This window comes from Oscarella lobularis, chromosome 13 (genome assembly GCF_947507565.1).
Source record: "Oscarella lobularis chromosome 13, ooOscLobu1.1, whole genome shotgun sequence".
In the NCBI taxonomy this organism is placed as follows: domain Eukaryota; kingdom Metazoa; phylum Porifera; class Homoscleromorpha; order Homosclerophorida; family Oscarellidae; genus Oscarella; species Oscarella lobularis.
The window spans coordinates 406,977-427,036 of NC_089187.1; the positions used below are offsets into that span (position 1 = coordinate 406,977).

The 20,060-nt window shown below is 45.9% G+C and overlaps 4 protein-coding genes across 4 annotated transcripts; all 4 read right to left on the bottom strand.

Annotated features, from left to right (window-relative positions):
- Window positions 1–91: 91 nt before the first annotated feature.
- LOC136194976 (integrin alpha-8-like) lies at window positions 92–4,908 on the bottom strand. The gene is made up of 30 exons (XM_065984236.1): window positions 4,693–4,908; window positions 4,529–4,641; window positions 4,367–4,476; window positions 4,102–4,284; window positions 4,005–4,053; window positions 3,851–3,943; window positions 3,741–3,788; window positions 3,638–3,681; window positions 3,530–3,592; window positions 3,330–3,470; window positions 3,181–3,283; window positions 3,044–3,132; window positions 2,898–2,994; window positions 2,723–2,843; window positions 2,620–2,675; window positions 2,408–2,562; window positions 2,207–2,359; window positions 2,071–2,147; window positions 1,881–2,019; window positions 1,737–1,829; window positions 1,608–1,687; window positions 1,457–1,549; window positions 1,308–1,407; window positions 1,152–1,256; window positions 1,045–1,101; window positions 944–994; window positions 756–887; window positions 595–705; window positions 412–531; window positions 92–354 (listed from the first exon to the last, which is right to left on the bottom strand). Exons 1-30 carry the CDS (start codon window positions 4,863–4,865, stop codon window positions 283–285), a joined length of 3,021 nt encoding a protein of 1,006 aa, XP_065840308.1. The 5' UTR covers window positions 4,866–4,908; the 3' UTR covers window positions 92–282.
- A 66-nt stretch (window positions 4,909–4,974) lies between these two features.
- LOC136194975 (integrin alpha-V-like) lies at window positions 4,975–9,797 on the bottom strand. The gene is made up of 30 exons (XM_065984235.1): window positions 9,616–9,797; window positions 9,452–9,564; window positions 9,288–9,400; window positions 9,045–9,227; window positions 8,942–8,990; window positions 8,798–8,887; window positions 8,698–8,745; window positions 8,599–8,642; window positions 8,487–8,552; window positions 8,295–8,435; window positions 8,137–8,239; window positions 7,996–8,084; window positions 7,839–7,935; window positions 7,657–7,777; window positions 7,537–7,592; window positions 7,333–7,487; window positions 7,128–7,280; window positions 6,984–7,075; window positions 6,783–6,921; window positions 6,634–6,726; window positions 6,499–6,578; window positions 6,361–6,450; window positions 6,187–6,295; window positions 6,034–6,138; window positions 5,928–5,984; window positions 5,763–5,870; window positions 5,573–5,707; window positions 5,412–5,516; window positions 5,236–5,361; window positions 4,975–5,172 (listed from the first exon to the last, which is right to left on the bottom strand). The coding sequence occupies exons 1-30, from the start codon at window positions 9,768–9,770 to the stop codon at window positions 5,089–5,091; spliced, it is 3,099 nt and encodes a 1,032-aa protein (XP_065840307.1). The 5' UTR covers window positions 9,771–9,797; the 3' UTR covers window positions 4,975–5,088.
- Window positions 9,798–9,930: 133 nt separating this feature from the next.
- On the bottom strand, window positions 9,931–15,668 carry LOC136194974 (integrin alpha-V-like). The gene is made up of 30 exons (XM_065984234.1): window positions 15,471–15,668; window positions 14,554–14,666; window positions 14,392–14,504; window positions 14,149–14,331; window positions 14,046–14,094; window positions 13,901–13,990; window positions 13,796–13,843; window positions 13,701–13,744; window positions 13,573–13,638; window positions 13,375–13,515; window positions 13,214–13,316; window positions 13,072–13,160; window positions 12,919–13,015; window positions 12,752–12,872; window positions 12,627–12,682; window positions 12,426–12,571; window positions 12,212–12,373; window positions 12,063–12,157; window positions 11,842–12,004; window positions 11,692–11,784; window positions 11,564–11,643; window positions 11,404–11,496; window positions 11,242–11,353; window positions 11,070–11,174; window positions 10,960–11,016; window positions 10,807–10,890; window positions 10,617–10,742; window positions 10,448–10,558; window positions 10,260–10,385; window positions 9,931–10,194 (listed from the first exon to the last, which is right to left on the bottom strand). The coding sequence occupies exons 1-30, from the start codon at window positions 15,623–15,625 to the stop codon at window positions 10,078–10,080; spliced, it is 3,138 nt and encodes a 1,045-aa protein (XP_065840306.1). The 5' UTR covers window positions 15,626–15,668; the 3' UTR covers window positions 9,931–10,077.
- A 250-nt stretch (window positions 15,669–15,918) lies between these two features.
- On the bottom strand, window positions 15,919–20,054 carry LOC136194983 (integrin alpha-V-like). The gene is made up of 26 exons (XM_065984244.1): window positions 20,045–20,054; window positions 19,889–19,996; window positions 19,784–19,831; window positions 19,680–19,723; window positions 19,558–19,623; window positions 19,366–19,506; window positions 19,205–19,307; window positions 19,060–19,148; window positions 18,907–19,003; window positions 18,738–18,858; window positions 18,614–18,669; window positions 18,421–18,566; window positions 18,207–18,368; window positions 18,057–18,151; window positions 17,853–17,991; window positions 17,700–17,792; window positions 17,564–17,643; window positions 17,401–17,496; window positions 17,239–17,350; window positions 17,071–17,175; window positions 16,948–17,004; window positions 16,797–16,880; window positions 16,605–16,730; window positions 16,433–16,546; window positions 16,245–16,370; window positions 15,919–16,182 (listed from the first exon to the last, which is right to left on the bottom strand). Exons 7-26 carry the CDS (start codon window positions 19,296–19,298, stop codon window positions 16,066–16,068), a joined length of 2,109 nt encoding a protein of 702 aa, XP_065840316.1. The 5' UTR covers window positions 19,299–19,307; window positions 19,366–19,506; window positions 19,558–19,623; window positions 19,680–19,723; window positions 19,784–19,831; window positions 19,889–19,996; window positions 20,045–20,054; the 3' UTR covers window positions 15,919–16,065.
- Window positions 20,055–20,060: the final 6 nt, after the last annotated feature.

The window sequence follows — 20,060 nt, forward strand, 5'->3', positions numbered from 1 at the left end:
CTCTCGATGCGCGTCTCTGATCGTTCTGCGCAGTGGGCTGTCTGTCTTATCGCGGGTAGACGGTCAATACTAAGACGCGAGCTAACAACCGAAGAATGCATACTGTCTCGTGCGAAGGGTAACCATAGAACAACAAAAACAACAATGACATGCAACGTCGGGGATATAGGTCCCTTTTAGTGTCAGTTCGCACGCGTTTAGGGGGCCCCTTTAGGAATTAATTAGCTATCGTTTGTGTGACGTCAAAAACTTTTTTACAGTCATATATAAATACTTACTTTTTTATTCAGATTGCTCGAATTTTTTCTTTTCTTGCGCCAGTTTCTCCTTATCCGGACGCTCGAAGAATCCCATCTAAAGAGAGAAAACGCGTGATTGAAACGCCGCCATATGCGAGAGGAGACGTCTGACGCATTTCATCAGAGCGACGACCAATCCGAGAAAAACTAAGCTCGAAACGATGATAAGCGGCAGTATCCACCACATTTCCTCTTTCGTCCTTTCATCAAGGCGAACAACACGAGTCGTCACCTTCCAAAAAGAAAATAGAAAAATCGAAAGAGAGAGATACATAAAAAAAATTGAATCACGCACCACAAATTTCTTGACTAGACTATCGGATCCAGTGGCGACTTCCACCGGACTCGGAAGCTTCCCAAGGCGAATGACGGCAACCGAAGACAACTCGGCTACGTCATCGTACCTCTAAAAGCAACCCACCCTAATTCATCTCAAAGGAGAGAACTCCAAATTACCTCGGGAAGAATGTACTTGAAGATTCGTGCTTGCACCTTGATATCCACCTCATCTCCTGAATTCAGTCGGCTGACGTTGCACTGGAACGTCACGCAGGAGGTCTGATAGAAGCTCACTCCGCACTCGTCTAGCTAGAGAGAAGGCATCTCTAAGACCCATCGCGCGGGGAGTCTCTGTAGTGACTTACCGATTCTGACGTTGGAATAGCGTGCAATGTAGAGACCGTAGCAGCTGAAACCTGCACCAACGTTTTATAAAAGAAATGAGGAAGGGGGCCTCTAGTCATACGAGGGCTCGATCGATGAGACCAAGCTCTTCTGCGTTGCACTGTCCAGGTCCTGACACCTAAAAGAAAAGAACTCAAATTTGAAAATAAATCATTTGATGTTGTTTACCTCGACGCCAGTAAGACGCAATAAATATTGATTGTCACTCGTCCGCAGAGGCCACGCGATTGTGACAACTGTAGCGGGAACGGGCGACGGACCGCGATTTTGCACCTAAATAAAGAGATTGATAAAAACCCGGTTTCCATGATATTCGAAACGTACATAATAAGAATGACTGATTGATCGACTGACGTCAGAGGAATTTAGCCCCGCAGGGCGCGACTGAATGCGGTAAAGAACTACGCGATTCGGAGTTGAAATCCTAAGACATTTTTTTTGAAATCCTAAATCTAACGCAACAAAAAAATTACCCTTGCGCAATGCCGAAATTTGCGTTTTTGATCAAACTAATGAAGGGGGTCGCGTAGATGTTGTCGTTCAAAGTTCCGTTTTCGGGATTGAGACTGAAACGATATTGTTTCTTAGCCTAAGTTAGGCATTGCAAATATTGTCATACAGTACCTCTCTGCTTCAATAGTGAAATTGAATCCGGTTGTAGTCAATGCCACATCAGCAAGAAGCAAAACAAATTCCAGGTCAACCTGAATAGAATAAATATTTTTCTTATTTTATTTAATAGGGTATACTTACTCGTCCCTTCCATGCCAATGGATCGCCGACGTCGCATGAGTACACAATCAATTCGAAGCCTTTCGTTTCATTTCGACACGAAATCGGCGTTCGCTGCAAAATGATCTCATCCCTCGTGAGGACCAGAAGATATAAAGGACTTACATTCAAAGATATGTTTCCTATTTTCAATTCGTTCGTAAACGCCACTTTCACCTTGGCATCGTACGCCGCCTCGCCCCAATTCTCCACTCTCGCGTTCAGGCGAATCAACGTGTCGTCGCCAAGCAACACGGACGAAATCCTGCATCAAAAAACTTCCACAGCTAAGCCCTCCGAAAAAAATAGAACCGACTTTCTTTCCCGGTGACCGCTTCTCACGGCGACGTCCACCACTCGCAAGTCGGAAACGCCGCTGAGTCGAAAGTACGCCTAAATTAAAAAAAAACAACAAAAAATGCACACGAAGCCTAATTTCTCCTTCAGCCTACGGATTCGGAAACGTTAACGGTGGCGTTGGATCGGAGAACGGGTGCGAGGCCACGAAGGATAGGATTTCCGTCAGATGACGGCACTTTCGCTTCCGGAGGAAGCCCATACGTGACGTTAACAACCATAGGCGAAGCCAAAGGTTGAAGATTAGCCTGCAGTCCAAAAAAAATGAGATACATTGCCTTATTTCTATTTCTTACCTGTAACGTGGCAGGGAACGTCTGGCAGACGAATTGCGCCGCGATTCTACGTTTTCCCGCTCTCTTTGGCATCATCGCCGTGCCGTTGAACGACGCTCGCGACTCGAAGCCGCGTTTGCTGTGCTCTGCATCCAATTCAACTTCAAATTCAACGTCTAAGAAAAAAAAAACTAAGACAGCCCCCCTCCCTTCTAGCGAAAAATCCCTATTACTCAGAAACGATTCTTTCAGGACTCCCGCATACTTCATACACAATTCCACCTCAAATCTGAAAGAAAATTCCCACCCAGAGCTAAGGAGACTATATCGTCTTACCGCTCAGTTTCCTTGTAAATAAGATATTGAGGTATAAGCTTCAGTGCCGCTACGATAGCGACAACGGGTTTCGATCGAAGCACGACAGTTTTCTCAGCCAGAAACGCTCCAACAACAATATCTAGCATGGGCCGAGTCTAAAGACCGACGAAAGAAAAGTCATTTCCAGACATACCTGGATAGCCGTTGTCATCTAAATCCACGGCGCCGGCCAGCGCCGCGCCAAAGCCAGGCACGGCAAAACGCACGTTCAAACTCGACGAGCGAATAACCTTTGGAAATGAAATCACCAAAAAAAAATTCTAATTAATTCTAACTGACTTGAAGTGGCGAGTCGACGAGACCACTTAGTGACGTGGTGTATAAATAAACGGTAGGATCGTCAGCAAAGGGAGCCCCAACGACAATATCTAGACGTTGAGTTGAGAAGGAGAGCGACTCCCGTCTTTTTTTCTCACCAATAAAACCGTCCATGTTGACGTCACCAACCGTAGCAATAGCGTATCCAAACGATCCTCTAGCCAACGGTCCTGTGAGCACACTGCCACTCTCAAAGTCACTCTAATCGATACGATTCTATAAAAGTTTGATTAATTAAAATAATTACCTTTTGCGTGTTGATGTAGGTGTAGACTCGACCTTGGTCTCGCCGCACTCCTGTGTAGTAGGGAGCCCCGACGATGAGATCGTCGAAACCGTCGCGATTGAGATCGACGGCGACAAGGGAATGGCTAAAGTAGGCGCCAGCCTTAGTTTAAATAAAAAAAGACATCTACTCATTTAAACCGATGTGTGACGCAAACTCACTTCAGAGCCGTTGACTGAGTGAATAGGCGAATTGGATCCAATATCGTATGAGAATATTATCACCTTTTAAAATCGATTCAGAGTTTGGAATTCGAATGGTATCATTACTTGGCCATTATAATGATTTGCACGGGGCACTCCGACAGCAAATTCTGAAACTCCAGATAATTGAAAAAAAACAACATCCCCGAATCTTTATCTTTCTTTTTACCGTTAGTGTTTCCGCGAAACTTGAAAGAACCAAAAGTAACGGAATAAGCTAAGAAACGCATTAATTAATTAATTAATTGATCTTAATCACTGATAAGAATCTCTAATTACCCAAATACTGATAATTAGAACCGTTAGCACGGTCACCATCCAACGAATAAGTAATGGATCCATAGGATTTCGAATCGACTACATCGACATTTCCTATTATATATAATAAGGCCAATACAAACAACGAGAAGACGAGAAGCGAGATGCGCCTTACCCTGCCAATCGAAAGTCCCTGGATTTCCAAGAAGAATAGCATTGCCATCCTAGAGAGAGATAGAGACAATTCGTGAAGGATTTCCCTGCATCTTTACATCGGACAAAGACAAGCCACTGCCGCTCTGGCAGAAATCGAATTTCGTCACTCCAATCGTTCTGTACTTGCAGGGAGCCAAAACGGACAAAAATTTGAATTGGAAGTCGAATAGGAGACATCGACCAATCGGTCGACTAGTGTGAAAGTTCTTCGTAAAATCGATGTAGCGATGAGCGCACGTCTAGAAACTTGAGCAGTCACGCGCACGTCACGATTTTTCGGGGGGAGGGCCCTCCCAAGGGACAAGCGTGCATTTTTATTACCACGACGATTCCGTTGAGTTTCGCTGCGACCGACACGCCTAACCACTGATCGTAGACTTGATCGCGATCTTTAGTTTGGCTATCAACGTCGTCGAACTCTCTCAAAAGAGCTGGCGATAAAAAATCGCATTAGGCGCCTAGCGAATTTGATTGTTTTCTCACGCGGATAGCCGGTAAATGGCTCGCATTCGGCGTCCGTGACGAGCTTGCATCGATAGAGCGCTCCGAAGCGCTCCACGCCGTCCGAATCGTCGCGTGGCGCACCGACGAGGATCCTACGATCGAAATCGCGATCGGTTCGCGTATATTCGTCGTTTTCTTTGCACCATTTGCCGTTCGCGTTGGCGTACGGCGCGACGCTGTAGCCGAAATACTTGGCAGCGGTCGAATTCGATCCGTTGCGCACGATTGGCGCTTCGACGTCGATGTACGTCGCGCACGCGCGCGAGGACGCCTGCAAGAGTGCGGCGGCGGCGGCGAGCAATATTGTTTCGAGCATTTTTTCTGCTGCCGCGACCTCCTTCGCAGTAATACAGGAGTTGTGGGTTGGAATTGACGCGTCATCGACGCTTTCGCGGAGTTTATCGATACATGTGCGTGCAGACACGTTGACTTCTCACGCGTGCGCGTGGTTTTTGGCGGGATGTGCGTGTGATAAGTAACAACAAAAAAAAAGCCATAAATAAACGCTGCGCAACCCAGCCAGTTAATTAATTAATTAGCTAACCTTCGCCTTCGTTTTCCGCATTCAACTGCTTCTTTTCTTCTTGGAGTTTCTCCTTAGCCGGACGCCTAAAGAATCCCAACTAAAAGCAAACGGGAAAAGCTAGAGCGACAAACAAAAGCGATGCACTGTGTAGGAGACTCACCCAAACTAATAGGGCAATAAGAAGAGTCAGAAACACAACACTTGCAACAACTACGACCGGAATGACCCAAGGCTTTCTCTCTTCCTTTATCGTTGGCTTTTCAGCACTGACAATATTGGTGATCACCTGAAAAAAGAAAAATTAATCGACTAATTAAAAAAGATAAAATATTGTACTGCTGTCTTTTTGAGCAAGGTATTCAATCCAGTTACGACTTGCACTAGATTCGGACTGCTGTCGAACGCAGCGACCGAAGACAAAGTCAGATTGAGAATGTTATCCTAAAAAGAAAGACATTACAAAAACAAAGAAATTCTCTCGTTCTAATTAATTAAACCTGAAGAAGTGTCTGCTCGTAAAGACGTGCCTGCACCTTGATGTCCACCGTTTCGTTCGCGCTCAACTGACTGATCTTGCATTGGAAAGTAACGCAATCGGTCTGATAGACGCCTCCCGCTTCACAGCCACTTGTCTAAGCAAAATCAAGATTACCGTCAAAAGTGCTATATAGACTATCAGCGGCTAACGATGTCCGTTTCTCTTCTTCTTCTTCTTCTTCTTCGACGATTCTGTAGCACGACTGTAGAATTGAGTCGACTGTCTGTGAAGCTAGTAGCTTGGGTCGGCTGTAAATGCTACACACCAGTGAGTATACATACAATGGATACCAGTATTCCCTATAGAGTCAATACGTTGGCTGCGTTGATGAGATTCAATTCTTCAGCGTTACAGCTTGCACGTCCTTTGACCTATACACGGGAGATGCCTACTCCAATCAAATGCACCGAGTCTCCTTACGTCGACGCCAGTAAGATACAATAGATATCGATTGTCAGCGGTTCTGTGTGGCCACGTGATTGAAACGACCGTCTCGGGAATAGGCGAAGGACCGCGATTTTGCACCTAGAGAAAAGTAGAGTCACTAGTTCAATCATTTGTTCGCGAACCTACAATATAAGTATGGACAACTGATGGTCCAATCTCCTCTATTGTTTTGGGCAATATCAGTCCAGAACCGAACGGATTAGCAGGATCTATGGAGACTTGGCTTGGCGTCGAGCTAGAGAAGAAAAATTTGAAATAAAAAAGATTAATTAAATAATTAAATAATTGTTATCGTTTTACCCTTGCAGACCAAAATCGGCTTTTTTGATCACTGTAATAAAAGGCGTTGTCAGGACGTTGTCGTGCAACGTTCCATTTTCGGCATTGGCACTGGAAAAAAGGGACTTCATTGCGATTGGCCACACAAATAATATATACCTTTCTGCTTCAATGGTGAAATTGAATTTATTTGTCGTCGATGATACGCTCGCAAGCAACAGAACAAAGTCTAGTCGAACCTGAAAATATTAATTAAATAAAAAATAAAAAAAAGGAGGATCCGTATATCCTCACTTGACTATTGGATGCCAGCGAATCCCCTACGTTACAAGTATACGTAACCAAAGCGTCGCCTTTCGTTTCGTTTGTACACGATATCATCTTTTGCTGTCGAAGAATTTAAAAAAAAACCCTTTGTAATCTCTCGTCGACTTCTCGCTCACGTTCAACGAAATCCGTTTCAGTTTCAACTCCTTCAGAAACGTCACGTTCACCTTGACGGCGTACGCCGTCTCCTTTCGATTCTCGACGAGCACTGTCAGATTAACCAAATTGTCTTCACCAAGCGACACGGACGAAACTCTATAGATGTACGTACACATACGCATAAGACAATGCCTTCGAAAAATCGAGAGGGAACTCACGTTTCTCCACTGCCGCTCACTACTCGAGCACTTGCTACGCGCAAATCGGGAATGCACGTTTGATTTCCGCGACAGCCACTAACGAGGAAAACCTGCGAGAAATCGGCGTCATTTTTTAATGAGACGAAAGAATATGTTACAGACCGAGTTCGTTTGCACGCCGTTTCGAGCAACCGGCGAAAGTGGTCGTATGGGAGGATTTCCTCCATATGACGACGGCATTCGAGGCTCCGGAGGAAGAGCGTAGGCGACGTCGAGGATCACTTCTTGCGGCCTAATCAGCGTCTCGCTTTGACTCTAATAATTTATTAGTATTAGCATTAATTAAAAGGCCGTGGCACTTTCTTACTTGCACTACGAGACTGAATGTCGTGCAGGCGAAATTGCTTGTGACGTTTCTTGTGCCGCTCACCTTTGCAGATTTCGCTGGACCACTAAACGTCGCCCACGGATTAAGGCCCACGACACTTCGGCTTCTATCCACTTCAATACTGAATTCAACGTCTGGAGACGAGAGATTGTAATCGAGATCTATATTTATCCGCCCACGTACTTAGACTTGATTCTCTGACGACTCCATCATACTTCATGCACAATTCGGCTTTGAATCTAATTTAATTAAAAAGAGGAATTCACTGAGTCACGTTCTAATACATTAATAACTAATCTTTACTGATTTGTTGTGAGATACACGAGAGTCTTAGGCGTGAGCTCGAGCGTGGCAACAATAGTGGCAACGGGCTTCGATCGAAGCACGACGGCTTTCTCGGACCGAAACGCTCCAACGACAATATCTATAGATAGAGTCAAAATCAATAAATAAACTAAGCGACGATTAACAACCGACGTGTATACCTCCATAGCTGTTCTCATCCAAATCGACGCCGCCTGCCAGCGCCGCGCCGAAGCCGGGTATCGAAAAATTGAGGTTCAAGCCCGACGATGGAATGACCTACCCCCCCCCCAAAAAAAGTGTGACTCCCAAAAAAATCCAAGACGGTGTATTCCGAACTTGAAGTGGCGACGCGACAAGTCCCTTCAGCGACGTCGTGTAGAGATAAACGGTAGGATCGTCGGCAAAGGGAGCCCCAATGACGATATCTAATAGAAAAAATGAGTCTCGGGGGCCCCCGATGCCTCGAGATTCTCATACCCGTAAAGCCGTCCAAATTGACGTCACCGACGGTCGCAATCGCATAGCCGAACGCTCCTCGAGCCAACGGCCCCGTTAGAATACGATCAAGCATGAAATCATTCTATAATAATAACAATTATTATTAGTAGTAATTTATCGTGGGTTCTTTTGCTTACGTTCTGCGTGTTGATGTACGTGTACACTTGACCTTGATCTCGCAATTGTCCCGTGTAGTAGGGAGCGCCGACGACGAGATCGTCGTAACCGTCGCGATTGAGATCGACGGCGACAACGGAATGACCGAAATAAGCGCCCACCTCAAAAACGAAATAGAGGTCGGTACTTTTTTTCTTGTTAGAACAACTCACTTGAGAGCCTCTTTTTGCGACTGAAACCAAGACTCTTCCGACCGATGTATAGCGAAGTACAATCACCTTGATTAAAATATTAGAGGAGAATTCGATATGCCGTTCTACGCACTCTGCCCGTGTAGCTCATCGAGCGAGGTGCTCCGACGACAAATTCTAAAACGCCAATAAATAAATAATCGAACACGAAAAATTATTTTCTTTACTAAACCGTTTGTGCTTTCGTAGAATTTAAATGAGCCAAAAGCAACGGAGTAGGCTAGGAGGGAAGAAATTGATCAAAATCAAAAAACTCCTCATTTCTTCCTTACCCACATATCCTATTTCGGACGATCCAACATCCCTAGCATAAGAGAGAGCGACGGTCTCGTAATCGCTGGAATTAACAATATCTATGTTTCCTACGTAGTCGAGTCGATTGAAGACCAATATTATTATCTAATTAATTAATTTACCCGCCCAATTGAAAGTGCCGGGATTTCCGAGAAGAATTTGTTTTCCATCCTAGAGGAATCATTTTGCGAGCGACGCAAAGTCTATTTTTATTAGTCGTTCTACGTTTGCCAAGGCCACGTCACTTCCGCTTTGACAGAAGCTGAAACCGTGGATTCCTTCTAATCTGTTCTTGCACGGAGCCAAAACGGGTCGAATGTGGAATGTCGAATTGAAAAGAAAACATCGACCAATCGGATCGTAATACTGAAAATTCGCCCTAAAGTCGACGTAACGATGAGCACAAGTCTTTAATTAAAACAGACAATTAATTCAAATATTTAATCATTTATACGTGTATTTATGTACCACAATGATTCCGTTGGGATTCGCAGCCACGGAAACTCCCAGCCACTGATTGCGAACATGATCGCGATCGCGCAATACACCCGGAAATAAGGGGTCTAGCTCTCTTATGGGATCTTGAAGAAAAATTACTGAGAAGGCTACTAATGCCACCCCTCTTTTCTCACCAGGATAGCCCGTGAACGGCTCGCACTTGGAGTCTTTAGCGAGTTTGCATCGATAGAGCGCTCCGAATCGCTCCATTCCGTCCGAATCGTCGAGCGGCGCGCCGACGAGAATCCTAGACCGATTTATCGCTTTCTATGCGTTTGCGCGTCGTTCCTTTTTATACCATTTTCCTTCGGCGTTGGCGTACGGAGCAACGCTGTAGCCGAAATACTTGGCGTCGGTCGGGTGGGCTCCCGAGCGCACGATCGGCGCTTGAGTGTCGATGTTGAGCGCGCAGGCGCGCGAGAATGCTAGTAGCAGGAGCTGAACCAGTATCATCACTGTCCTTCGTAAAGGCTACAGATAAAATGTCGCTTGCCACTGCGCGCACGGTCGGCTGAACAGGATTTGACGCGTTATCGCTTCCAATTCCAGGTACGCTTCCACGCGCTTCCGAAGGTTAGAGTTTACACGCGTCATCGCGGTTCGCGCGTCCGGGTTCAAAAAGGAAATCAAATGTTTATTGCTTACGCGTGATCAATGAGGTAAATGGAAAAAAAAGGGGAGGAGGGGAAACGTAGACGAATTATTTCTAGACGTCTAACCGTGCCGTTTCGTTTTCGCGAATGCATTCTTTTTTTTCGAGCTACGCTTCCGATCCGTCGCCGTTGACGTCAATCATTTTCTCCTTCGAATTCAAATGTTCGAGTTCCTCCTTCTCTTCCTCCAGCTTCTCCTTAGCCGGACGCCTAAAGAATCCCCGCTAGAAAAGAAAAAGAAACAGAAGGACGCTAGAGAAAGAGAGAAGAAAATCTAAAAACGACTCACCCAAACCATCAGAGCAATGACAAGCGCCAAGAAGAGCAAGCTCAAAACGACTACAACCGGAATGACCCATGGTTCTCTCTCCTCTTCCTCCACCGTCTTTTCGGCACTGATAATTTCGGTAGTCACCTAAGAATAAGAAAGGAAACCGTGAAACGACAGGGAGAAAAAAAGGGAGTCAAAGTTCGCACTATCATCCTCTTGGGCAAAGTCTTCGGTCCAGTATCGAATGGCACGGGATCCGAAGCGCTATCGAAATTAATAACAGCTTCGGAAGACAAATTCAGCTGAAACATCCTATCCTAAAAAGCGAGCAATCGCAACTAAACCCTGACGTCTCTTCCTATCACGAAATATTACCTGAAGAAGAGTGTTCTCGAAGAGACGCGTTCGCAGTCTGATTTCGACTTTTTCTCCCGAACTCAATCCGCTGACTTTGCATTGAAACGTCGAGCAAGCGGTCTCATAGACACCCTCGGCTCCGCACTGACGAGAAAAAAAAGAGAAGAAGAGAATTCGACGTATGACGTCACACTTCGGAATGGTTCACCTGATCCGCTTCCCTTCTTCCGCGAGAACTCGCTTTCACCGTGGGAATAAGACCGCGATTACTAGACGGCGTCGGTTCCTTAAGCTGCACACAAAGAAACACAATCCCATATAATATTGTATAAATATATCGATTCGCCCTAGTTGTGCGTACGTCGCCCGCGTTGAGGAGACTCGGCTCTTCGGCGTTGCACTGTGCAGGCCCGTTGACCTATACAACGTCATATTGAGGTGGCACTTTGTGTGTGTCAAAGTCCTCCTTACGTCGACGTCCGTAAGATACAATAGATAACGATTGTCCGTCGTTTTCTGCGGCCACGTAATCGAAACGATCGTCTCCGGAATAGGCGAAGGACCTCGGTTTCGCACCTAGAGTGACATCGTCTTATTATCAATAATATATATATATATATATATATATTAGCGAGCCCCTTACGAAATAGGAAATGTTGACTTGTCGTCCGGCCTCCTTGATCGTTTCAGGCGCTGTTAGTCCAGAACCGAACGGATTAGCGGGATCTATGGGCACTTGAGGCGGTTTTGACGTTCTAGAGAAACGTTTGGAAATACGAATGAACTAGACGTTATTTCATCTTACCCTTGAAGGCCAAAATCTGCTCTTTTGATAACTTGAATAGGAGGCGTTACTACGGTGTTGTCGTCTAAAGTCGTATTCTTTTCCGGATTGGTGCTGGAGAAAAGACCGGGTCGTTGAACCTCCCCCCCTTCTTTTATGAAATTATTAACCCTTCGCGTACCTTTGAGCTTCGACGGTGAAACTAAATTCTTTCGTCGTCAATGACAAGCCAGCGAGCAGTAGAACAAAATTGAGATCGGCCTATAGTACAGTAAGTACATTATATGTTTCGCTTTTAATTAAACTCACTTCCTGATTAGCGTTCAGCGGATTTCCAATGTCGCACGTATATCTAATCATGTTATTGTCTCTCGTTTCATTGGAACACACAATCAGATTAGTCTGCAGCCCCCCAAAAAAGTCAAAAAAAGTGACGTCACAATTTCTCTATTCACTCACTCTGAGCAGAACGCGTTCCAACGTGAGTTCCTTCGAAAACGTCACGCTCACCTTGGCAGCGTACGCCGCCTCGTCCAGATTCTCGACGAGCACGCGCAGACGAATCGAAGCGTCCAGGCCGAGCGCCACCATAGATGCACTAAGAGGTGCCACCGAAGCAATCCTGCACATATTAAGGATCCAAAAAAAAGAGAGAGAAAAAATGAAGAAGACAGACGGACTCTTCTTGCGTCGCGTTGCCGGTCACTGTAACGTTCTTCAAGCGCAAATCCGGAACGCAAATAAAATCCAGACGACAGCCGCGGAGAAGGTAAGCCTATAAAGACTCATTCAAATACAAAAAAAAAATTGCGTCGCGACGAACGCGTACGGATTCGGAGACGCCGAGAGGCGAATTATTGGCGTTCTTTCGAAGAACAGACGGAAGCGCTCGTATGAAGGGATTGCCTCCGGACGTCGGTAATTTCGGCTCGGAAGGAAGACGATACGTGACGTCGACCGTCACCAGGGTAACCAGTTTCGTGATTTGGCTCTGCGCCGGAGAGAATTGTTTTGGGAATAGGAGATCTTATTATTGCTCTCACTCGCAATGTGAGACTGAATGTCTTGCAGGCCGGTACGGTGATCGTGCCGCCTTTCTTCGCCAAATTCGCCGTGTCGTTGAACCACGCTCGCGGAATGAAGCCGCGATCGCTTTGCACTTTATCCACTTCGATATCATAATTGACGTCTAGAGAAAAGAAATAATTAATCAAGATCTACATTCCCCCTCTCTGGGGACGTACTCAGATTCGATTCGCTGATGATTCCCGTGTAGCGAAGACACAACTTGGCCTCAAAGCTGAAACGCAAACACCGGCGCGCGTCAAACAGCAATAAATCGAGAATTCCACAACAGAAGAAGTCTTACTCAGTTATATTGGGATAATTGAGAAACTGGGGCGAGAGATCGAGCGTAGCAACGATCGCGGCAACGGGCTTCGATCGAAGCACAACGGCTTTCTCGGACCGAAACGCTCCAACAACAATATCTATAGTCAATAACTATATATATAATTTAGGTGGCGATTAACGTACCTGCATAGCTATTCCCGTCCAAATCGACGCCGCCTGCCAGCGCAGCGCCGAAGCCGAGCATCGAAAAATTGAGGTTCAAGCTTGACGATGGAATAACCTAAACGAATGTCACTACTTACTCCCAAAGGAACAAGAAGAAAAATCCCCAAGTACTTGAAGCGGCGACGCGACGAGTCCGTTCAGCGACGTCGTGTAGAGATAAACGGTGGGATCGTCGGCAAAGGGAGCCCCAATGACGATATCTAATAGAAAAATGAGTCTTGGGGGGCCCCCCGATGCCTCGATATTCTCATACCCGTAAAGCCGTCCAAATTGACGTCACCGACGGTCGCAATCGCATAGCCGAACGCTCCTCGAGCCAACGGCCCCGTTAGAATACGATCAAGCATGAAATCGTTCTATAATAATAATAATTATTATTAGTAGTAGTAATTTATCGTGGGTTCTTTTGCTTACGTTCTGCGTGTTGATGTACGTGTACACTTGACCTTGATCTCGCAATTGTCCCGTGTAGTAGGGAGCGCCGACGACGAGATCGTCGTAACCGTCGCGATTGAGATCGACGGCGACGACGGAATGACCGAAATAAGCGCCCACCTCAAAAACGAAATAGAGTCAGTACTTTTTTTCTTGTTAGAATCTCGAGTAACTCACTTGAGAGCCTCTTTTTGCGACTGAAACTGAGACTCTTCCAACTGATGTCTCGCGAAGTACGATCACCTTGATAAAATATTAGAGGAGAATTCGAGATGCCGTTCTAGTTCTACTCATTGCATACGTACTCTGCCCGTGTAGCCCATTGAGCGAGGTGCTCCGACAACAAATTCTAAAACGCCAATAAATATTCAAACACGAAAAATTATTTTCTTTACTAAACCGTTTGTGCTCTCGTAGAATTTAAATGAGCCAAAAGCGACGGAGTAGGCTGGGAGGAAAGAAATCAATCAAAATCAAAAGAAAAAACTTGTCGTTTCTTCCTTACCCACATATCCTATTTCGGACGATCCAACATCACTAGCATAAGAGAGGGCGACGGTCTTGTAATCGCTGGAATTAACAATATCCATGTTTCCTACGTAGTCGAGTTTAATTGAAGACCGTCATTATTAATTTAATTAATTAATTACCCGCCCAATTGAAAGTGCCGGGATTTCCGAGAAGAATTTGTTTTCCATCCTAGAGGAATCGTTTTGCGAGCAACGCAAAGTCTACTTTTATTAGTCGTTCTACGTTTGCCAAGGCCACGTCACTTCCGCTTTGACAGAAGCTGAAACCGTAGATTCCTTCTGTTCTGTTCTTGCACGGAGCCAAAACGGGTCGAATATGGAATGTCGAATTGAAAAGAAAACATCGACCAATCGGATCGTAACGCTGAAAATTCGCCCTAAAGTCGACGTAACGATGAGCACAAGTCTTTAATTAAAACAGACAATTAATTCAAATATTTAATCATTTATACGTGTATTTATGTACCACAATGATTCCGTTGGGATTCGCTGCCACGGACACTCCCAGCCACTGATTGTGAACATGATCGCGATCGCGCCATACACCCGGAGATAGGGGGTCTAGCTCTCTTATGGGATCTTGAAGAAAAAATTACTGAGAAGGCTACTAATACCACTCTTTTCTCACCAGGATAGCCCGTGAACGGCTCGCACTTGGAGTCTTTAGCGAGTTTGCATCGATAGAGCGCTCCGAATCGCTCCATTCCGTCCGAATCGTCGAGTGGCGCACCGACGAGAATCCTAGACCGATTTATCGCTTTCTATGCGTTTGCGCGTCGTCCCTTTTGAGCCGACCACCGCAGTTGTACGGGGTGGCAAACGCAGTTTGCGAGCCCGTATAACGGCGGAGGGAGGCTGTCTCAAACGTGATCTTAGGGCCGGAAGTGTCTGTCTGTCTGTCTGTCTGTCTGTCTGTCTGTCTGTTCGTCACGCTCCGTATTGTGACGTCACCTAAAACCCGTTTTTTTTGTACGGCGCATGCGTGACATAGGGCCCAAAACGGTGACCAGAAAAAGGCGATTTACGGCGCTAATAAAGCGTTTTTTCTTTCATAAACGGAAAAATGCTTAGAAACCTTGTTTCTAATTGATCTGTGCTATTTTCGGTGTTATAAATGCGCTGAGAAACCGAAACGACAGTTTTGATTGTCACGCTCTGACGTCACAATCAAAAGTATCCACTCATGTACAGTATGTGGGTGGGTATGTACGCGTGAACGGGTAACAGGAAATATGACCCGTACACATGCTTAGGTCTTCCTCAAATACAGAGCGCCATACAGAGCACATTCTGAGCACATTATCAAATACTGTACGTCAGAAAAGCGCCTAATTAGGAAAATATTGAAATCATGCAAGTATTTACAGTATGTAGGTAGGACTGAGCTGTAGTACATGTAGCTACGGCTGTAATGACCACGTGAATATGTGACAACATAAAAAATTTTGACGTCACACTATGGTATGCACTCGCGTACGGTAAGCGGTGGGAGGCTCTGCATGATGGCAACACGGTGAACACCGGGCCATCATTCTCTAGTTATACCATTTTCCTTCGGCGTTGGCGTACGGAGCAACGCTGTAGCCGAAATACTTGGCGTCGGTCGGGTGGGCTCCCGAGCGCACGATCGGCGCTTGAGTGTCGATGTTGAACGCGCAGGCGCGCGAGAATGCTAGTAGCAGGAGCTGAACCAGTATCATCACTGTCCTTCGTAAAGGCTACAGATAAAATGTCACTGCGCGCACGGTCGGCTGAACAGGATTTGACGCATTATCGCTTCCAATTCCAGCTACGCTTCCACGCGCTTCCGAAGGTTAGAGTCTAAACGCGTGAGTGTGAATGAGTGAGTGAGTGAGTGAGATATTTATTTATACAGGGGTTGTCTTCACCTCAAGGCTAATCCTCCAGACACCCTGTGTAAGGCTAATCCTCCAGACACCCTGTGTAAGGCTAATCCTCCAGACACCCTGTGTACGCGGTTCGCGCGTCCGGGTTCAAAAAGGAAATCAAATGTTTATTGCTTACGCGTGATCAATGAGGTAAATGGAAAAAAAAGGGGAGGAGGGGAAACGTAGACGAATTATTTCTAGACGTCTAACCGTGCCGTTTCGTTTTCGCGAATGCATTCTTTTTTTTCGAGCTACGCTTCCGATCCGTCGCCGTTGACGTCAATCATTTTCTCCTTCGAATTCAAATGTTCGAGTTCCTCCTTCTCTTCCTCCAGCTTCTCCTTAGCCGGACGCCTAAAGAATCCCCGCTAGAAAAGAAAAGAAACAGAAGGACGCTAGAGAAAGAGAAGAAAATCTAAAAACGACTCACCCAAACCATCAGAGCAATGACAAGCACCAAGAAGAGCAAGCTCAAAACGACTACAACCGGAATGACCCATGGTTCTCTCTCCTCTTCCTCCACCGTCTTTTCGGCACTGATAATTTCGGTAGTCACCTAAGAATAAGAAAGGAAACCGTGAAACGACAGGGAGAAAAAAAGGGAGTCAAAGTTCGCACTATCATCCTCTTGGGCAAAGTCTTTGGTCCAGTAGTATCGAATGGCACGGGATCCGAAGCGCTATCGAAATTAATAACAGCAACGGAAGACAAATTCAGCAGAAATATCCTATCCTAAAAAGCGAGCAATCGCAACTAAACCCTGACGTCTCTTCCCATCACGAAATATTACCTGAAGAAGAGTGTTCTCGAAGAGACGCGTTCGCAGTCTGATTTCGACTTTTTCTCCCGAACTCAATCCGCTGACTTTGCATTGAAACGTCGCGCAAGCGGTCTCATAGACACCATCGGCTCCGCACTGACGAGAAAAAAAAAAGAGAAGAAGAGAATTCGACGTATGACGTCACACTTCGGCATGGTTCACCTGATCCGCTTCCCTTCTTCCGCGAGAACTCGCTTTCACCGTGGGAATAAGACCGCGATTACTGGACGGCGTCGGTTCCTTAAGCTGCACACAAAGAAACACGATCCCATATAATAGCATAAATATATCGATTCGCCCTAGTTATGCGTACGTCGCCCGCGTTGAGGAGACTCAGCTCTTCGGCGTTGCACTGTGCAGGCCCGTTGACCTATACAAGACCCCCACGTCATATTGAGGTGAGACTTTGTGTGTGTGTGTCAAAAGTCCTCCTTACGTCGACGTCCGTAAGATACAATAGATAACGATTGTCCGTCGTTTTCTGCGGCCACGTAATCGAAACGATCGTCTCCGGAATAGGCGAAGGACCTCGGTTTCGCACCTAGAGTGACATCGTCTTATTATCAATAATATATATATATATATATATCAGCGAGCCCCTTACGAAATAGGAAATGTTGACTTGTCGTCCGGCGTCCTCGATCGTTTTAGGTGCTGTTAGTCCAGAACCGAACGGATCAGCGGGATCTATGGGCACTTGAGACGGTTTCGACGTTCTAGAGAAACGTTTGGAAATACGAATGAACTAGACGTTATTTCATCTTACCCTTGAAGGCCAAAATCTGCTCTTTTGGTAATTTGAATAGGAGGCGTTACCACCACGGTGTTGTCGCCTAAAGTCGTATTCTTTTCCGGATTGGTGCTGGAGAAAAGACCGGGTCGTCGAACCCCCCTCCCTTCTTTTATGAAATTATTAACCCTTCGCGTACCTTTGAGCTTCGACGGTGAAACTAAATTCGTTCGTCGTCAATGACAAGCCAGCGAGCAGTAGAACAAAAGTGAGATCGGCCTATAGTGTAATAATACAGTAAGTACATTATATGTTTCGCTTTTAATTAAACTCACTTCCTGATTAGTGTGCAGCGGATTTCCAATGTCGCACGTATATTTAATCATGTTATTGTCTCTCGTTTCATTGGAACACACAATCAGATTAGTCTGCAGCCCCCCCCAAAAAAAGTAAAAAAAAGTGACGTCACAATTTCTCTATTCACTCACTTTGAGCAGAACGCGTTCCAACGTGAGCTCCTTCGAAAACGTCACGCTCACCTTGGCAGCGTACGCCGCCTCGTCCTGATTGTCGACGAGCACGCGCAGAGAAATCGAAGCGTCCAGGCCGAGCGACACGAAAGTAATCCTGCACGTAAAGATCCAAAATAGAGAGAGAGAGAGAGAGAGAGAGAGAGAACAAGACAGACGGACTCTTTTTGCGTCGCGCTGCTGGTCACTGTAACGCCCTTCAAGCGCAAATCCGGAACGCAAATAAAATCCTGACGACAGCCGCGGAGAAGGTAAGCCTATAAAGACTCATACAAATACAAAAAAAAAAATTGCGTCGCGACGAACGCGTACGGATTCGGAGACGCCGAGAGGCGAATTATCGGCATTCTTTTGAAGAACAGACGGAAGCGCTCGTATGAAGGGATTGCCTCCGGACGTCGGTAATTTCGGCTCGGGAGGAAGACGATACGTGACGTCGACCGTCACCGGGGTAACCAGTTTCGTGATTTGGCTCTGCGCCGGAGAGAATTGTTTTGGGAATAGGAGATCTTATTATTGCTCTCACTCGCAATGTGAGACTGAATGTCTTGCAGGCCGGTACGGTGATCGTGCCGCTTTTCTTCGCCAAATTCGCCGTGTCGTTGAACCACGCTCGCGGAATGAAGCCGCGATCGCTTTGCACTTTATCCACTTCGATATCATAATTGACGTCTAGAGAAAAGAAATAATTAATCAAGATCTTATTCCCTGGGGCGTACTCAGATTCGATTCGCCGATGATTCTCGCGTCGCGAAGACACAACTTGGCCTCAAAGCTGAAACGAAACACCGGCGCGCGTCAAACAGCAATAAATCGAGAATTCCACAACAGAAGAAGTCTTACTCAGTTATATTGGGATAATTGAGAAACTGGGGCGAGAGGTCGAGCGTAGCAACGATTACGGCAACGGGCTTCGATCGAAGCACAACGGCTTTCTCGGACCGAAACGCTCCAACAACAATATCTATAGTCAATAACTATATATATATAATTTAGGTGGCGATTAACGTACCTTTATAGCTATTCCCGTCCAAATCGACGCCGCCTGCCAGCGCAGCGCCGAAGCCGAGCATCGAAAAATTGAGGTTCAAGCTCGACGATGGAATAACCTAAACGAATGTCACTACTTACTCCCAAAGGAACAAGAAGAAAAATCCCCAAGTACTTGAAGCGGCGACGCGACGAGTCCGTTCAGCGACGTCGTGTAGAGATAAACGGTGGGATCGTCGGCGAAGGGAGCCCCAATGACGATATCTAAAGAAAAAAATATAAGTCCTAGGGAGGGGGTCGACGTCTCGAGATTCTCGCACCCGTAAAGCCGTCCAAATTGACGTCACCGACCGCTGCAATTGCGTAGCCGAACGTTCCACGAGCCAACGGTCCCGTTAGAACGCGATCAAGCATCAAGTCACTCTATAGGAATAAGAATAAGAATACGAATAAGAAATATTGATTGATGTTCTTTGTCTACTTTTTGCGTGTTGATGTACGTGTAGACTCGGCCTTGCTCTCGTAGTTCTCCCGTGTAGTAGGGAGCGCCGACGACGACGTCGTCGTATCCGTCGCGATTCAGATCGACGACGACGACGGAATGACCGAAATAAGCGCCCACCTCAAATAGAAATCACACATCTTTTTTTTTCTTCTTCTCTTGAAAACTCACTTCAAAGCCTGTTTTCGAAAGAGAAACTGAAACCGTTCCAGCCGCGGTGTACGAAAGTATGACGATCTGGTTAGAAGTAAGTATAGGATACAATTGACGGTGCGCTTTTCTTTTCTACTTACCCTGCCACGATAGTCGTCAGCACGCGGCACTCCAGCGATGTATTCTACAGAGAGAAAAAGAAGAAAACGCGTCAACGCATCATAACAACGTCACTCTTTCGTACCATTCGTATTTCCGTGAAATTTAAAAGTGCCAAAGGCGACAGCATAGCCTGAAGGAAACAAGATAAAATTCAAAATAAAAATAGGAATAATTTCTCATTTCTTACCCAAATAATCGAACTCTTTCGCTCCAATACGAGCCTTGGAGCTACCCACAACCTTGTACGTGTTGCTCGCGGAAATGTAATCGCTGAAGTCAATGATTTCCGAGTTCCCTAATGTCAAATTGGAGAGCGAAAATCGGAAATTTTATATAAATTCACCTTGCCAATTGTAAGA